The sequence below is a fragment of the Curcuma longa genome, unplaced genomic scaffold (genome assembly GCF_044706935.1).
Source record: "Curcuma longa cultivar G26 ecotype Majalengka, Jawa Barat unplaced genomic scaffold, ITB_CL_G26_1.1 contig_6571, whole genome shotgun sequence".
NCBI lineage: Eukaryota > Viridiplantae > Streptophyta > Magnoliopsida > Zingiberales > Zingiberaceae > Curcuma > Curcuma longa.
Window position 1 is genome coordinate 1 of NW_027434703.1, and position 14,058 is coordinate 14,058.

The following is a 14,058-nucleotide window of genomic DNA, read 5'->3' on the forward strand; positions in this document are numbered from 1 at the left end:
AACTTCTTATTCCTCAAGAATATATTGCATCTTGAGATATCATATTTTGTAGTTATCCCCATATAATTTTTCTCCCTTATTGAGTTTAACTATGATGTTCTTAGTAGTCATAATCTAATATAAATAAACATATTATTTAGTTATTCAGTGTAATTCATATGTATGTAATTTTTAATTGACTTAATACAAATCTGAGTTGGTATACAAAATCAAGTGATAACAATATTTCCACTTATCATTCGTATGATCCAATCTAACCTACATTGATCAATTATATTATACACATGCTATCAAATGAACTAATCATTAAATAAATGACTAATCATTAAATAAACTAATCATTCTTTTACAACTATTAACACATAATATTTTTTTTTAAGTTTGTTAACACATAACATACTCTGTTAACTTATAACATAAACAAGTCTAATTTAGATAAATTATTACTACTCCCACTTGAACAAACACTAGTGTAATTGTAATCAACATAAACCCTATCTTGCTAGTTTCATCTAGGGTAGTCTCAAGCAGACTGACTTCTAGATTCTTTGAATCCACATTTGGATCCTCTTCTGGATTCTCCTCAATCTCTTCAGAATCCTCTTCTGGATTCTCCTCAATCTCTTCAAGTTCCTCTTCTTGAGGTGGTATTTCCTAATCCACTTGGTGAAGTAGCTCTATACACAACTTTGCATATGTGATGCACCCCACATAGCACCTCCATATGTGATGTGTTACTTCATTGAGATTGGTCGGTAGTGAGTGCACTAAGGCCAAAATCTTGTAGTTGTCCAGGATAGGAAAATCCTGCTGCTCGAGTCTCTAGAATAATTTCTCGAGCCTCCCAATGTGTCCTTTGACTTCATAAGCAAAATCATACACTATCTCTTGGATAGCCTCCCTCAACTTATTTTGCAACAGATCACGATGAATCATAGTGCATATCATCTATGCTATTTGAAATTGAAATTAACAAAGTTAGTATAGAATCGACAAAAATCAATAATAAAACTGACTCATTCCAATTCAAAATGTGTATATAACCAACATATAGAATACATAAGCAATCAAGAAAAATAAATTTTCTCAATTTTAGGAGCTCTAGCTAGTCGACTGGTTCATTGGATCGGTCGACTAATGATAGCTTAGTCGACTGACTAATCGACTGCCGACTCTCAAAGTCAGATCCTGAGTGGTCCGAGTGGGTTTAAGTATGTCATGACCAACTCCTCCCGAGCACCATTGCACTTCATTTGCATGAGTCTGGTCAAGACAGACCCCTCAAGTTGCAGTTGAGTTTGAGTAGGTTCATCTTGGATGACTCGACCATCGTACCCACTTGGCAGAGATTCATCTAGGTGCCAAATCGACCAACATAGTCATTTAGAAGACCCAAGTCGTGCTGTTTGAATCGAGTCTGAGTGAGTTCCAAACTCCAAATTGGCAACTCGGAGTCACACAATTTGAAGACGATGCCAACTCCTCGAGCCAATCGAGTCCGAGTGCCAATTCTCAATGTCAGTCGAGTCCGAGTAGTGCAAGTGGAGTCTTAGTTGGTTCCCAACACCCACTTGGCACGCTGAATACCTACTCGACAATCCAAGTCCAAGTGGATTTTAGTCATGGCATGCCTGAGCAGTACCAGCATGCCAAAGGACTTTAATAATACCACTCGACGGTCATGCTTTCATATGTTAAATCACTCGGTAGCACTCTGTTGCCTAAGTTCGAGTAGGTTTATCAAGTCCTGAGTGCACCTACGAAGCAGCACTATCCAAGAGCACTCGACATCACTTGTGTCAATATCACTTAGTCATTGTGTTTAAACAAACACGACGGTTTCAATACAAACGAAAGCAATCCATTTCGTCACCATTCGACTCTTTTTTTTCCGGAACAATACAATCTTCTATGTATCGTTCATGCATTATTAGATTTCTCATGCGTTAAGAAGGCAAATACAACATCAAACCAAAAAAACCCGGTGCACGAAGCTCCCGCCATGCGGGGTCTGAGGAAAGGATCCATTGTACACAGCCTTACATTGCCTTTGGCAAGAGGCTGTTTCCAGGATTTGAAACATTCTAATAAATATATGTACGCCCAATAGCAATCTCATGCAACATATAATAAACATTTATGATAGCATGCATCACTCATGCATCAATAGAATTCTATACATGTTATATCAATGAACTCCTACATTAAGTGTTATAATGTTTAGTCGATGAATCAAACATGCACAGAAAATGCATACATGCAGAAATTCTACTGTACAATAGATAAACATGCTATCGAATTCATATGGTCCTAAGTATATTGTCCATTCAAGATCTTGCAATCATTAAAAATCATGAGATAACCGCAAACTAAAATTATGCATTCAAATTAGCTCTGATACCATTGTTGATTCAAATGCACAAATAATCAAAATAAAACCGTAAACATTTACAGAGATTGAATATCAATCCTTGAATTTATTCTTGTTACAAACTATCTATTGAACTTATTGCTCATCGTTGAAAGGACGATTACTAACTCGAAAAGCCCTTCACAATTCCACAAACCAAATCCCTATCTGGACAATGAATGTTCCTCTTTCAGATAGATTTCACACATCTTTGAAAAATTCAGCAGCTCTTCCACAGCACACACACCCCTTGATCTTCGACTTGGATGCAATTTAAAGGCATACCTCAACCACATTTGCACAATGTGCAGGGTGGATAGTTATCTCCAACAGATATTCCCTCTAGGGAAAGCCTGCAGCGGCCTCCCACCACTCCTATGTGTTTATGTCTACTAGGAATCCCAACAGCTGCCATCTTAGCGATTTCATCCTTCCACATTGCGATACTTGCAGACCTCTTGTCTAGACCATGTTGACCATTTGAAGAGGAACACCAAGGTCATTTCACAAAGGCCAATTAAAAGCCAGCTAAATTGTCAACCAAAGCTAACATCTTGGAGATCCATAACACTTCTTCTCAAGCTTGCTTAGCTTCCAACTCAAATCCAATCTGACTTAAGTAGTAGAGTGTATGCGCTGAGATCCCTCGATGACAATTTTGAAAGTCATATAGCTGGTAGACCACACCCCTTTTAAGTCAACCTTTTCGGTCGCTTGCGGAACCACTTGCATGCTCAAATCAGTTTCTCATCTTAATCAGATCACTACCAAAGCATGACTATTGCAATATTCTGGAATAGAGTTCAATGGTATTTGAGACAGACGTGAATTGATGAAAACAACAAATAATCATGACAATGATCCTCGATTGTGGCTTGAAGAAATTCACCCAGAAAGTATCCCTAGTGGATTAAATTCAAGCACACAAATCATATTCTATCTTTGTTTGAGCAATTTACAATTAAAAGTTCCCACAAACTAAAACCACGATAGGATTTAATGTAGTTGTCTTCACAACTTTAATTTTCCTAGGTAGTCCACTAAAACAACAACACTACTACATAATGTTCAGACAAATAAAGAATTGTGATTTGATGAACCTGTCACATATATCTACCTAATCAAAAGGTTTATAAAAACATATATTCAAACAGACTCAAATATTTTATTTATTAATTATCTAAAGAATTCCACTTTTGCTTATGTTCTTATCTTGTTGATGGCCCAAAATTTAAGTAATTAATGTTAAGGAAAATCTAGAACCCAATACTCATACTTTAGTTAATGTATTTGGTGCTTTGACAAATGGACTTATCTAATGGATGAGGCTCAAAGCCAAGCTGCATTATACAACCAATCATTACATACTCAGGTTTGACTTAACTTTTGGTAATTTATGGTTTCCCATTTTGTTATTAGATTGTCCTTCCATTGTGTTTTTTTTTTGTTTTGTTTTTTGAGATGCTCAATAGTTTGATGGATCTATATATAATATTTGTCTTTGTTTGTTGTTGGCTGGCAAACCCTCCTCCTATATCCAAGCGTGGGGCTGGCCATGGCGGAGTTTATTCACCATGGATAAGTTGTTTTTGGATTTGCTATTTGAAAATAATTCTTCAAAAATTTTCAGATTGTTTCTTGTTGTTAATTTATTTTTAAACCACAAGATTAGGGGTGGGGAAAATTTTGAAAATTTTGGTATATTGAACTTACCATATTGATGTGTACCGTTCATATCGAAAATTTCAATCTATCAAAAATTTTGGTACGGTACTATACTGTACCAAACTTTTCAATTTCACTATTGATATGAGATTTTTTATTTTTTGGTATTTCGGAATATACCAAAATATCGAATAAATTCTTTTATATTTTATTTCGAAACCATTCCTTAACACATGGTACTAGATTTTTAAAATCCAGTACCACATTAGTGTTGATTTTCGAAAACCAACACTAATGTGATGCTGGATTTTAAAATCCAGCACCATATATGGTGCTGGATTTAATCTTTATTTATTGAAATTTATATGATAATTTGAATCTTTATTAAATAAACAATAAAATAATCTAGTTAGTATCATATTGTTGTAAGTTCAATTTTAATTATAAACTTTGGTATATTAAAAATTAAGTTTTCAAAAAAGCAGTTAAAACTCCATAATTTTAAATTGAGCTATAGAACTGAGAATCATGGATTGAAATCTCGAGCCGTATCGCGCGATATCGGCAATTTGTTCCACCAACGGACCAACACCGGTACAACACCGACACAAGGATTCCAATCGGGAGACGCCACCGGAGGTGTTGCCCGGGCTCGGCGTCGCCTGGGCCCGACGACACCACCGGAGGCGTCGTTGGGCTCGGGCGGCGACGTCAGGCTCGAGCGGCGCCTTCGCACGCGGGTCGCACGTGCCCCCATCGCGGGCGCCGCGATTTTTGTTTCGTTTTTTTAAAACTTAAGTTTAATCATATTTTAATAATCAATTCCTAGCTATAATTGGGAATAATTTAAATAGACTTTATTAAAACTCATAAATTATCTTATTATTTTTTTAAAATATTTTATTTTTTATTTGTAAATATTTAGATTAAATTTTTTATTTTAATTAATATATTTTATATTTTAATTAATATATTTTATATTTTAAAAATACTAAAACTATACCGGTATGGTACTATACGATACCGAAACTATATCGTTACGGTCCAGGATCGAAATCTCGGCACGGCTCGATATTTTAAACCTTGCAGCGGGAATTGTTTCTTTTCCTTTTTTATTCATGTTTATTTATTCAATGTTATTTTATGGATTCAAACAAAATAAAATATATATATTATTTAATAAAGAAATTAATCTAGCACCACATTGGTGTTGGATTTCGAAAATCAGTACTATGTGGTGCTGGATTTTAAAATCCAACATCATATTGGTGTTGGTTTTCGAAAATCAACATCATGGTATTGATTTTAAAATCTAACACCAATGTGATGTTGGAAATTAGACAAATATATATATATATTTTCTTTTATAATTTCGGTATACAAAAAATATCGAACAATTTTGGTATGAACAGTTTGGAATTTAACCATATCAAAAATTCGGTATATCAAAATTTCAGTATGGTATCGGTATATATTTTTCAAATACCGAAACTTTCAATACGGTATACGGTATGATATAAAATTTTTGGTACGGTACGGTATACCACCCCTACACAAGATAATGTAAATGTGTCAAGTTAACATCTAGCTTAGTTTTTGTTTGAATTGATACTTTGCAAATGTACGTACACAAATTCATGGGCCAAATTAACGTACAGAACCTTACCTTGAAAAGCTGTGTATTTTTGTCTTTGACTATTAATTATCTCTTCCGGATAAAGGAGGAGGGTTGCGTTAGGTTGCCAGCCAGCGTTAAACTAAGGCAAACACTCATGAATGGATCCATTAAACTATTGTGTTAATGCTAGGATGTTCCCCGGAAGGAACGCGTTGCAGGGTCTGACTGTAACGTCTCGGCAAGGACTGCTACATCTCCATGAGAACTTGGGTGTAGTGTTAAATGAGCAAAAGTTCTCACACCATAGGATGTTCCCCGGAAGGAACGCGTTGCAGGGTCCGACTGTAACGTCTCGGCAAGGACCGCTACATCTCCATGAGAACTTGGGTGTAGTGTTAAATGAGCAAAAGTTCTCACACCATAGGTTGGGTAAGAATAAAAATTATAGGAAAATTAATAGTCTAAGATTTGGAACATGGAATATAGGAACCCTTACTGGTAAAACAATGGAGGTAGTAGATACGATGATTAGGAGAAGAATTAGTATTTTGTGTGTACAAGAAACAAAATGGGTAGGCGAAAAGACAAAGTTGATAGAGAACTCGGATTATAAGTTATGGTACACAGGGAAGAGTAAAACAAGAAATGGAGTTGGTGTTATTGTAGATAGTTCGTTAAAGGATGAAGTTGTAGGAGTAAATAGAAAGGGGGATAGAATTATAACTCTCAAAATAGTAGTGGAGAAAGACACTATAAATGTAATTAGTGTAAATGCACCTCAAGCAGGATTAAATGAAAATACCAAATCAAGGTTTTGGGATGACCTAGATGAAGTATTACAAAATATTCCATCAAATGAAATGATTTTAATAGGAGGTGATCTAAATGGACATGTTGGGGTGAAAAATGAAGAATATGAGAGAGTGCATGGGGATTATGGGTTTGGAACAAGAAATGAGGAAGGTAAAACTATACTGGATTTTGCGATAGCATATGATCTTATACTAGCTAATACGTTTTTTAAGAAAAGAGAAGAACACTTGATCACATTTAAAAGCGAGAATAATAAATCGCAAATTGACTTTCTTATGGTTAGGAAGAGGGATAGAAAGATTTGTAAAGATTGTAAGATCATTCCTGGAGAAAGTTTAACTACCCAACATAGGTTAGTAGTATTGGATATACGTCTTAAGCATAATATCCATAAAAAGAAAATATCCACTACTCTTAGAATTAAGTGGTAGAAGTTGAAGGATGAGAAACAAAACATATTTAAGGAGAAGGTAGAAGGACAAGTATTAGGTGAAGTATACGGTGACCCTACTACGACATGGGATAAAATGATATCAAAGTTGAAAATAATAGCCAAGAGTATACTCGGCAAGTCAAAGGGGCATGTACAACCAAGTAAAGAATCTTGGTGGTGGAATGAGAAAGTACAGGAAAAAGTGAAGAAAAAACGAATAGCCTATAAGAAATTATATATTTGTAAGAATGAAAAAAATTTTAAAAAATATACATTAGCTAAGAAAGATGCTAAAAAAGCAGTGAATGAAGCTAAAAATACATCTTTTGATCAGTTATATCGAAAATTGGATACAAAAGGAGAAAAAGACATTTATAAAATAGCTAAAGTGAGAGAGAGGAAGATAAAAGATATTAGCCAAATAAGATGTATTAAAGATGAATGCAATAGGGTATTAGTAAATGATGGAGAAATAAAAGAGCGGTGGAAGAGGTATTTTCATCAACTTTTTAATGAAGGTGTAGGTGATCAACTTAACTTAGGTAATTTAAGCAGGTCAAATGAGTATAGAAATTTAAATTTTTACCGTAGAATTCAAATTTCAGAAGTAGAACAAGCTTTAAACGGAATGAAAAATGGAAAAGTCGTTAGACCAGATGATATCTCGATAGAGGTATGGAAGTGCCTAGGGAAACAAGGTATTGAATGGCTTACAAAATTATTTAACATGATATTGAAAACAAAGAAAATGTCAGATCAATGGAGAGTAAGTACTCTAATTCCCTTATATAAGAATAAGGGGGACGTACAAAATTGTGCAAATTATAGGGGCATTAAATTAATGAGTCATACCATGAAACTTTGGGAAAGAGTAATAGAAAAACGATTAAGGAAAGAGACTATGGTCACCGAAAATCAATTTGGGTTTATGCCTGGTAGGTCGACAATAGAAGTTATACATCTTCTCAGGCAACTAATTGAAAAGTATCGGGGGCAAAAGCAAGATCTACATATGATATATGTGGATTTAGAAAAAGCTTATGATAGAGTCCCAAGGGAAATTATATGGAGAATTCTAGAAAAGAGGGGTGTTAGCGTAGTATATATTGACCTAATTAAGGATATGTATGAGGAAGTAATGACTATTGTGAAGACTTCAGGCGGATTAACTGAAGCATTTCCAATAAAGATAGGGTTACATCAAGGGTCAGCTCTAAGTCCTTATCTTTTTACACTAATCATGTATGAACTTACTGGACACATTCAAGATACCGTACCATGGTGCATGTTGTTTGCAAATGATATTGTATTGGTAGATGAGACACGTGAGGGAGTAAATGCTAAATTAGAATCTTGGCGAGAAACACTAGAAGAGAAAGGTTTTAGGCTTAGTAGAGTAAAGACAAAATATATGGAATTTAAGTTTAGTAATATTGAACGTAATGAGACAAGTATTAAAATAGGAGATGATGAGTTGTCTGGAACTGAGAGTTTTAAATATTTAGGATCATTTTTGCAAGCCGATGGAGGGATTGAGAGAGATGTCTTACATAGAATACAAACAGGATGGTTGAAGTGGAGGAGAGCATCAGGTGTTTTATGTGATCGTAAAGTGCCTCTAAAACTTAAAGGAAAGTTCTATAAAACGGCAGTTAGACCTGTCATGTTATATGGCGCTGAATGTTGGGCTATGACTCGAGCACATGAGCAAAAGATGAGAGTTGCGGAGATGAGGATGTTAAGATGGATGTGTGGACATACGAAGATGGACAGAATAAGAAATGAGAGCATTAGAGAGAAAGTTGGAGTTGCATCTATTGAGGAAAAACTCCGTGAGACACGTTTAAGGTGGTACGGACATGTACTTAGACGACCGATAAATGCTCCAGTTAGGCGGTGTGAAACTATGACAAATACGCATATCAAACGAGGGCGAGGTAGACCAAAAAAGACTTGGTTAGCAACAATAAAACAAGATAAAATTTATTTAAATATAAATGATGATATAATAGGAGATAGAGCTCAATGGCGTAAAAGGATCCATATAGCCGACCCCACTTAGTGGGATAAGGCTTGGTTGTTGTTGTTGTTGTTGTATTAATTATCTCTTCCCAAACATAACTGATCTGCCTTCCTGATAAAGGCAGTGCAGGTCATTCTAGGTATGAAGATGCAATCCTTCTTGAGATGAACAAAAGAAGGTGCTTTACCAATGATCAGTAATCTATATATTTAAGTGATCAGATCAATAACTAGAATAACAAAGTTTCTGAAACTAACATGTTCATATTTTCATACGTTTCTCCTTCACAGATGCATTAATTGCACTATTTTTATTAGAACATTCGATTAATTTATACATTCTTCTATATTCTCAGTGTTTGATACACCAGAGACAGAATTGGATAAGCATTTTGATGAATGCTTCAATTTCATTGATGAAGGCAGAAGCTCAGGTGGTAGTGTACTGGTTCATTGCTTTGCAGGGATGTCTAGAAGGTTTTTCCCCCTCTGTTTCTTGCTTTGATTGTCTTATAATCTATGAGATGAAATTGCTATCCAAGAGAAGAGCAGAATAATGATATTGAATCACATAGTGAACTAGACAGATTTTACCATTGAAGATTTTGTCATTCTGGCAAGTCCTTATCAGCTTCAAATCAGGGCAATGGCTAGTCATTCAGTTAACTTTGGTTGTTGCCTTTCAATCTTCATGCATCTTGAGCATAGAGCTGCAGAGAAGAGTCTATAAATTTATTTGCATGTATGTCTTGTGAAATCACATTGAGTGAAAGTGTATTCTTCTGCCCTTACGCAAAATATGCAATTATTATCAGTGTGTCTACTTTTTGATGAGGTTCTTGTTGGCAGTTATATTTCAATAGAGGTTTACAGGATTCAGTAAAAAACTTGTCTAAGTGGGTCAGGGCATTTCCAAATTGTCCATACCTACAGTTAATTTTAGATAGAGTAGATTTGTTGGTGCAATTTTCAGAAGCATCCATCTCCAAGAAATGCAATCTTGTCAATGGTAGAAAGGAACTTTGTTTATATGAAGGAATTCATAATCAGCAAGTGAAACTTGATACCTGAAAAAACTGCTAGCTTATGGAGACATTTGCCTTGCCTTAGTTTGTTGATTGTTGCTTTCATGTTTGTTGAAAGACATGTTTGGAAAAGTTTCTGCTAGAGTATGGGTGGGCCTATGGTAGTTTGTCCAGAAAAAATTTAGAATTTTGAGGCACCATTACCTATATTATAAAAGCCCAATTAGAATATTCTTTTGATTTTCTTAAGGGTGCCCAAGCCCTCATCACCCTCTTGTTGATTCTTGTATTAACCTTTTCTGATATGATTGCCTAACAATGTAATCTAATCTATTAAGTCCTCATATTACTTTCCACTACCAACTGTCAAGATGTGCAATGTTATGAGTCCAGACCTAAGATATTGAGCGTTTTTAAACTTGCCAGATTTTCTGTATCTTTAGTTGCATTGCCACACTTGAATCCCTTTCTTTTACCCACCACATATATAAATATTTTTGTAGACTAACATTGAAGTCATTAAGATGCAGACATGCAGTTTTAAAAACAGTGCACTGTCAACAGAAAATTAAATGATATACGTTGTGACATTAGAAATGTGGTATAGGAGCATAAGTATCTCTTATACAGTTTATATTTAATTATAAGCTTATATGGAAATTCAATTCTGTTTTTTTTCCCTCATATCATTTTTGTTGTTTCCTTTGGTATGTTGCATAGAAGCTAATTATTAACTAAGATAGTAATTAACAAAATATTCAGATAAGAATGTTTTGGGTATAATTTTTGTTTTTTCTAGAGAACTTGTATTAGCTCTCCTTGACTGCTAGTGTGGTGCGGTTAAAGAAAAAATAGATCAAATGAATATTAAGCAATATCATTTATGCTCTCCTATAAATAATGTGCATTGTCAAATTGATCCAGTAAGTGGAACTAAGAATTTCTGCTAAGTTTCTTGCAATTATGAGATTAAGACAAGGTTGTGTTCTTCATTTATCATGGTTAGTAATAACCATGAATCATGTTGTATGTTTTCTATCACTCTATCTTGATTGAAGAGACAAACACAATAGACAAAAGCTTTTATATGTTTTATATAAACAATGATTGAATAATATGAAACAAAATTTTCCAAAATTAAGGAACATGTCGATTGTGATTGAGCTCTAGCTGGGATATCACAGTTTTTTTTTGTTGGTCATGGCAACAATGTGTTTATTATGCTTTCAAGTTGGAAGGCCTACAATTTGCATTAGGCAAGTTTGTCAATTTACTCACGAGATGATCAGAATTACAAAATTAATCATCTTCATTAACTGTGTTTCAACTATGAATTGCACATGGGATGGTTATTATATCTGTGTTTCTTGAAAGAATATACAATGTCAACCATTAGTAGACAATTGGTGCTTTAGCACTTTAAGGATACTGTTCTCTTGATAAATAGTTATTAGTGTAATGTGCTAGTTCTATAAAACTTGGACATTTTCACACTGTGTTTATGGTTGCCATGCAATCAACTAGCTTGTAACTTGCTTTCTTTCTTCACAGTGTTACTATTGTTCTTGCTTATTTGATGAAGAAGAATCATATTACTCTGCATGAGGCATTGTCACTCGTAAGGAGCAAACGCCCACATGTAGCTCCTAATCATGGTTTTATGACCCAGTTGGAGAACTTTGAGAAATCCCTTCGAGGTAATAGCAGATGTTACTCTTTTTTTCTTTTTTCTTTTTTTTTTTACGTTTGAAGATATTATGAATTAATAACTGTGTTAACTATGCCAAAATGGTCATATATTTACTTACTGCTATATTTGGGGTGTGAAACATGACTGCTGATTATGAAAATATAGGTTTATGTTGATTATTATTATTATTTTTATTATTATTATTGACTGTTTCAATCCAATATATGTTTGATAGAACAATAGGCCACTGTCAGGATAGAGTTTTTGTTCAATTAGTTCAGGCACTCAAGGCAATCCCAAGTTATTTGTTGCGTAATTCATTTTGTTACAAGATTTCTTTTCTTTGGTCCAAAACCGAAAGTAGCTGATGAAAATTTTCTCTGAAACAGTGAATTGAGGTATTTCTATCCGAGTTGAACAAAAAGGGCAAACTTTGGTCGCTTGTTGCTTTTCTGGTCTTTGCTCGACGATTATGGCATAGCATTTCCAAGAGAGCTTCGCGAGCTGGTATTCGCATCTGATCGGTTGCTTTTTATGATTTACTTTGTAATTACACCGTAATACAACTAGCAATCTCATGTATCGTCAGGTCGTTCTAGTTTACACCAGGAACATTTTTGACTCTGGTATTTTCTTTTATCAACTCGTGGCTCATCAGGCTACTATTTTCTCAAAGTGTATTTGTACTGCAATTAATAAGGTTTTATTGGGATTTAACTAGAATGTAACTTATTTTATATGTCATTTATATATATTTGGATTAATGCAGGATGAAGTTCCATCTTGTTATGGCCACATCTGCCATAAGAGTCAAGTTTTTGGGGGTTCAATAGAGGTTACCACATCCGTTATTGTCTGAGGCTGAGATCAGTATTGAACTTGTTGTGTCTAACTAATGCCTTTGCTCTATATAATAAAATTTTCATTCATATCAATTGCATGCACAAAATTACACTTTTTTGGTGTAAATTCAGATACATTCTGTGTCTTGTTTGTTCATGAAAATTGTTGAGTATTTTTAGTTTTTAACGGCGTTTTTATAGTTTTTATATGAAGATCGAAAAGTTTCTGTAAAAGTTAGATTTTATTTCTCGAAATGTGTAATTAAGTTCAAGATTTTAAAATGTTATTTTTATATGCAATAAACACAGCAATAATATTGTCAGGGCAAATGATGTTGCCCAATTGACTTAAATGCCCTTGAATAGTTTGGTTTACTATACACGAAATAAGATTGTTATATGGTGTAGTGATAAAATATTTATAGAAGAAATAAAGAAGAATATAATTCGAATCTCAAAAATGTTTTAGAGATTGATTTTTTAAGTATGTATAAATTATATTTTAAATGTATTAGGTAGGTGAATTAGGAGAGAAAATTTTCCATCTTCAAAATTAATAATGTGAAATTTAAACACTTAGATTATTAAAAAAATAATTAGATAGATTTAATTTCATTATCAAATTAATTTGACTTTCTTCATTTAATAATTTAGATAAACAAAAATTACAAAAGAATCACCAACACATTTTAAGTATTAGGCATATATACAGTAAATGACCTTGAATTGAACTTTAATCAAGATCTACGCCATACCAAAATTAAAACATTATCTTTTTGATATTTAAATTTATTGAATAGTATGTCAATAAAAGAGTTAGCCACGATATCGTTGAATTGAGATGAATAATATAAGAGCAGCCGTAACGCTGTATTAATGGGCGTTAATAACACCTCAAGAGAGAGAAAAGAATGATGTGGCACATGAATGCATTCAATGGTTTGAACGCATTCATGTGCAGTGAGGTGGGCCAGTCTCTGGCCGACCTATCTCACATGTATTTTTTTAATGTTATAACACGGTAATGTTGCAGATGCTCTAATCGATTACTTAAATGTCGCTCTCCTTAGAGAAATATTCCTCCCCCAATCACTTTAAATAATCTTCCTTAATTAATTTTTCTAATTATATTTCTAATATTTTTTTATCAAGAAGTTCAATCTTACTTAAAAGCAAATCTCCATAACTCTAATATTCTGATTTCACCGAGTTAATACTATTAGTGCCTAATCGGGATGATGATCAAAATTGCACTTGCTCTCAAAAATGTTCGTTGAATCAAAGTTACATTCGTCTGATTGAAATATTGAATAAGATTATATTTATTAATGATTGAAATATTGAATAAGATTATATTTATTAATGACTCAAGAAGTATATATTTTTAGGTCCTGGGGTGCAAAGAAGTGATATTATCTGTGTATTTCTTTTAAATGGGAATTGAGTTAGACTGACTGGGATTTATTATTTTTTTATTCTCTATAAAAAAAAAATCTTCTGAACCAGAACTGCAGTAGTCAGATCGGAGGACTAACCAATA

At 33.8% G+C, this 14,058-nt stretch overlaps 1 protein-coding gene across 1 annotated transcript; it reads left to right on the top strand.

Annotated features, from left to right (window-relative positions):
• Positions 1-9,317: 9,317 nt before the first annotated feature.
• LOC141819446 (dual specificity protein phosphatase 1-like) lies at positions 9,318-12,393 on the top strand (the record flags this gene model as incomplete). Its single annotated transcript, XM_074706743.1, has 3 exons — positions 9,318-9,438; positions 11,538-11,683; positions 12,066-12,393. Coding segments are annotated over 3 exons (275 nt in total), but the record flags the coding sequence as incomplete, so codon positions are not given.
• Between the last annotated feature and the right edge of the window lie 1,665 nt (positions 12,394-14,058).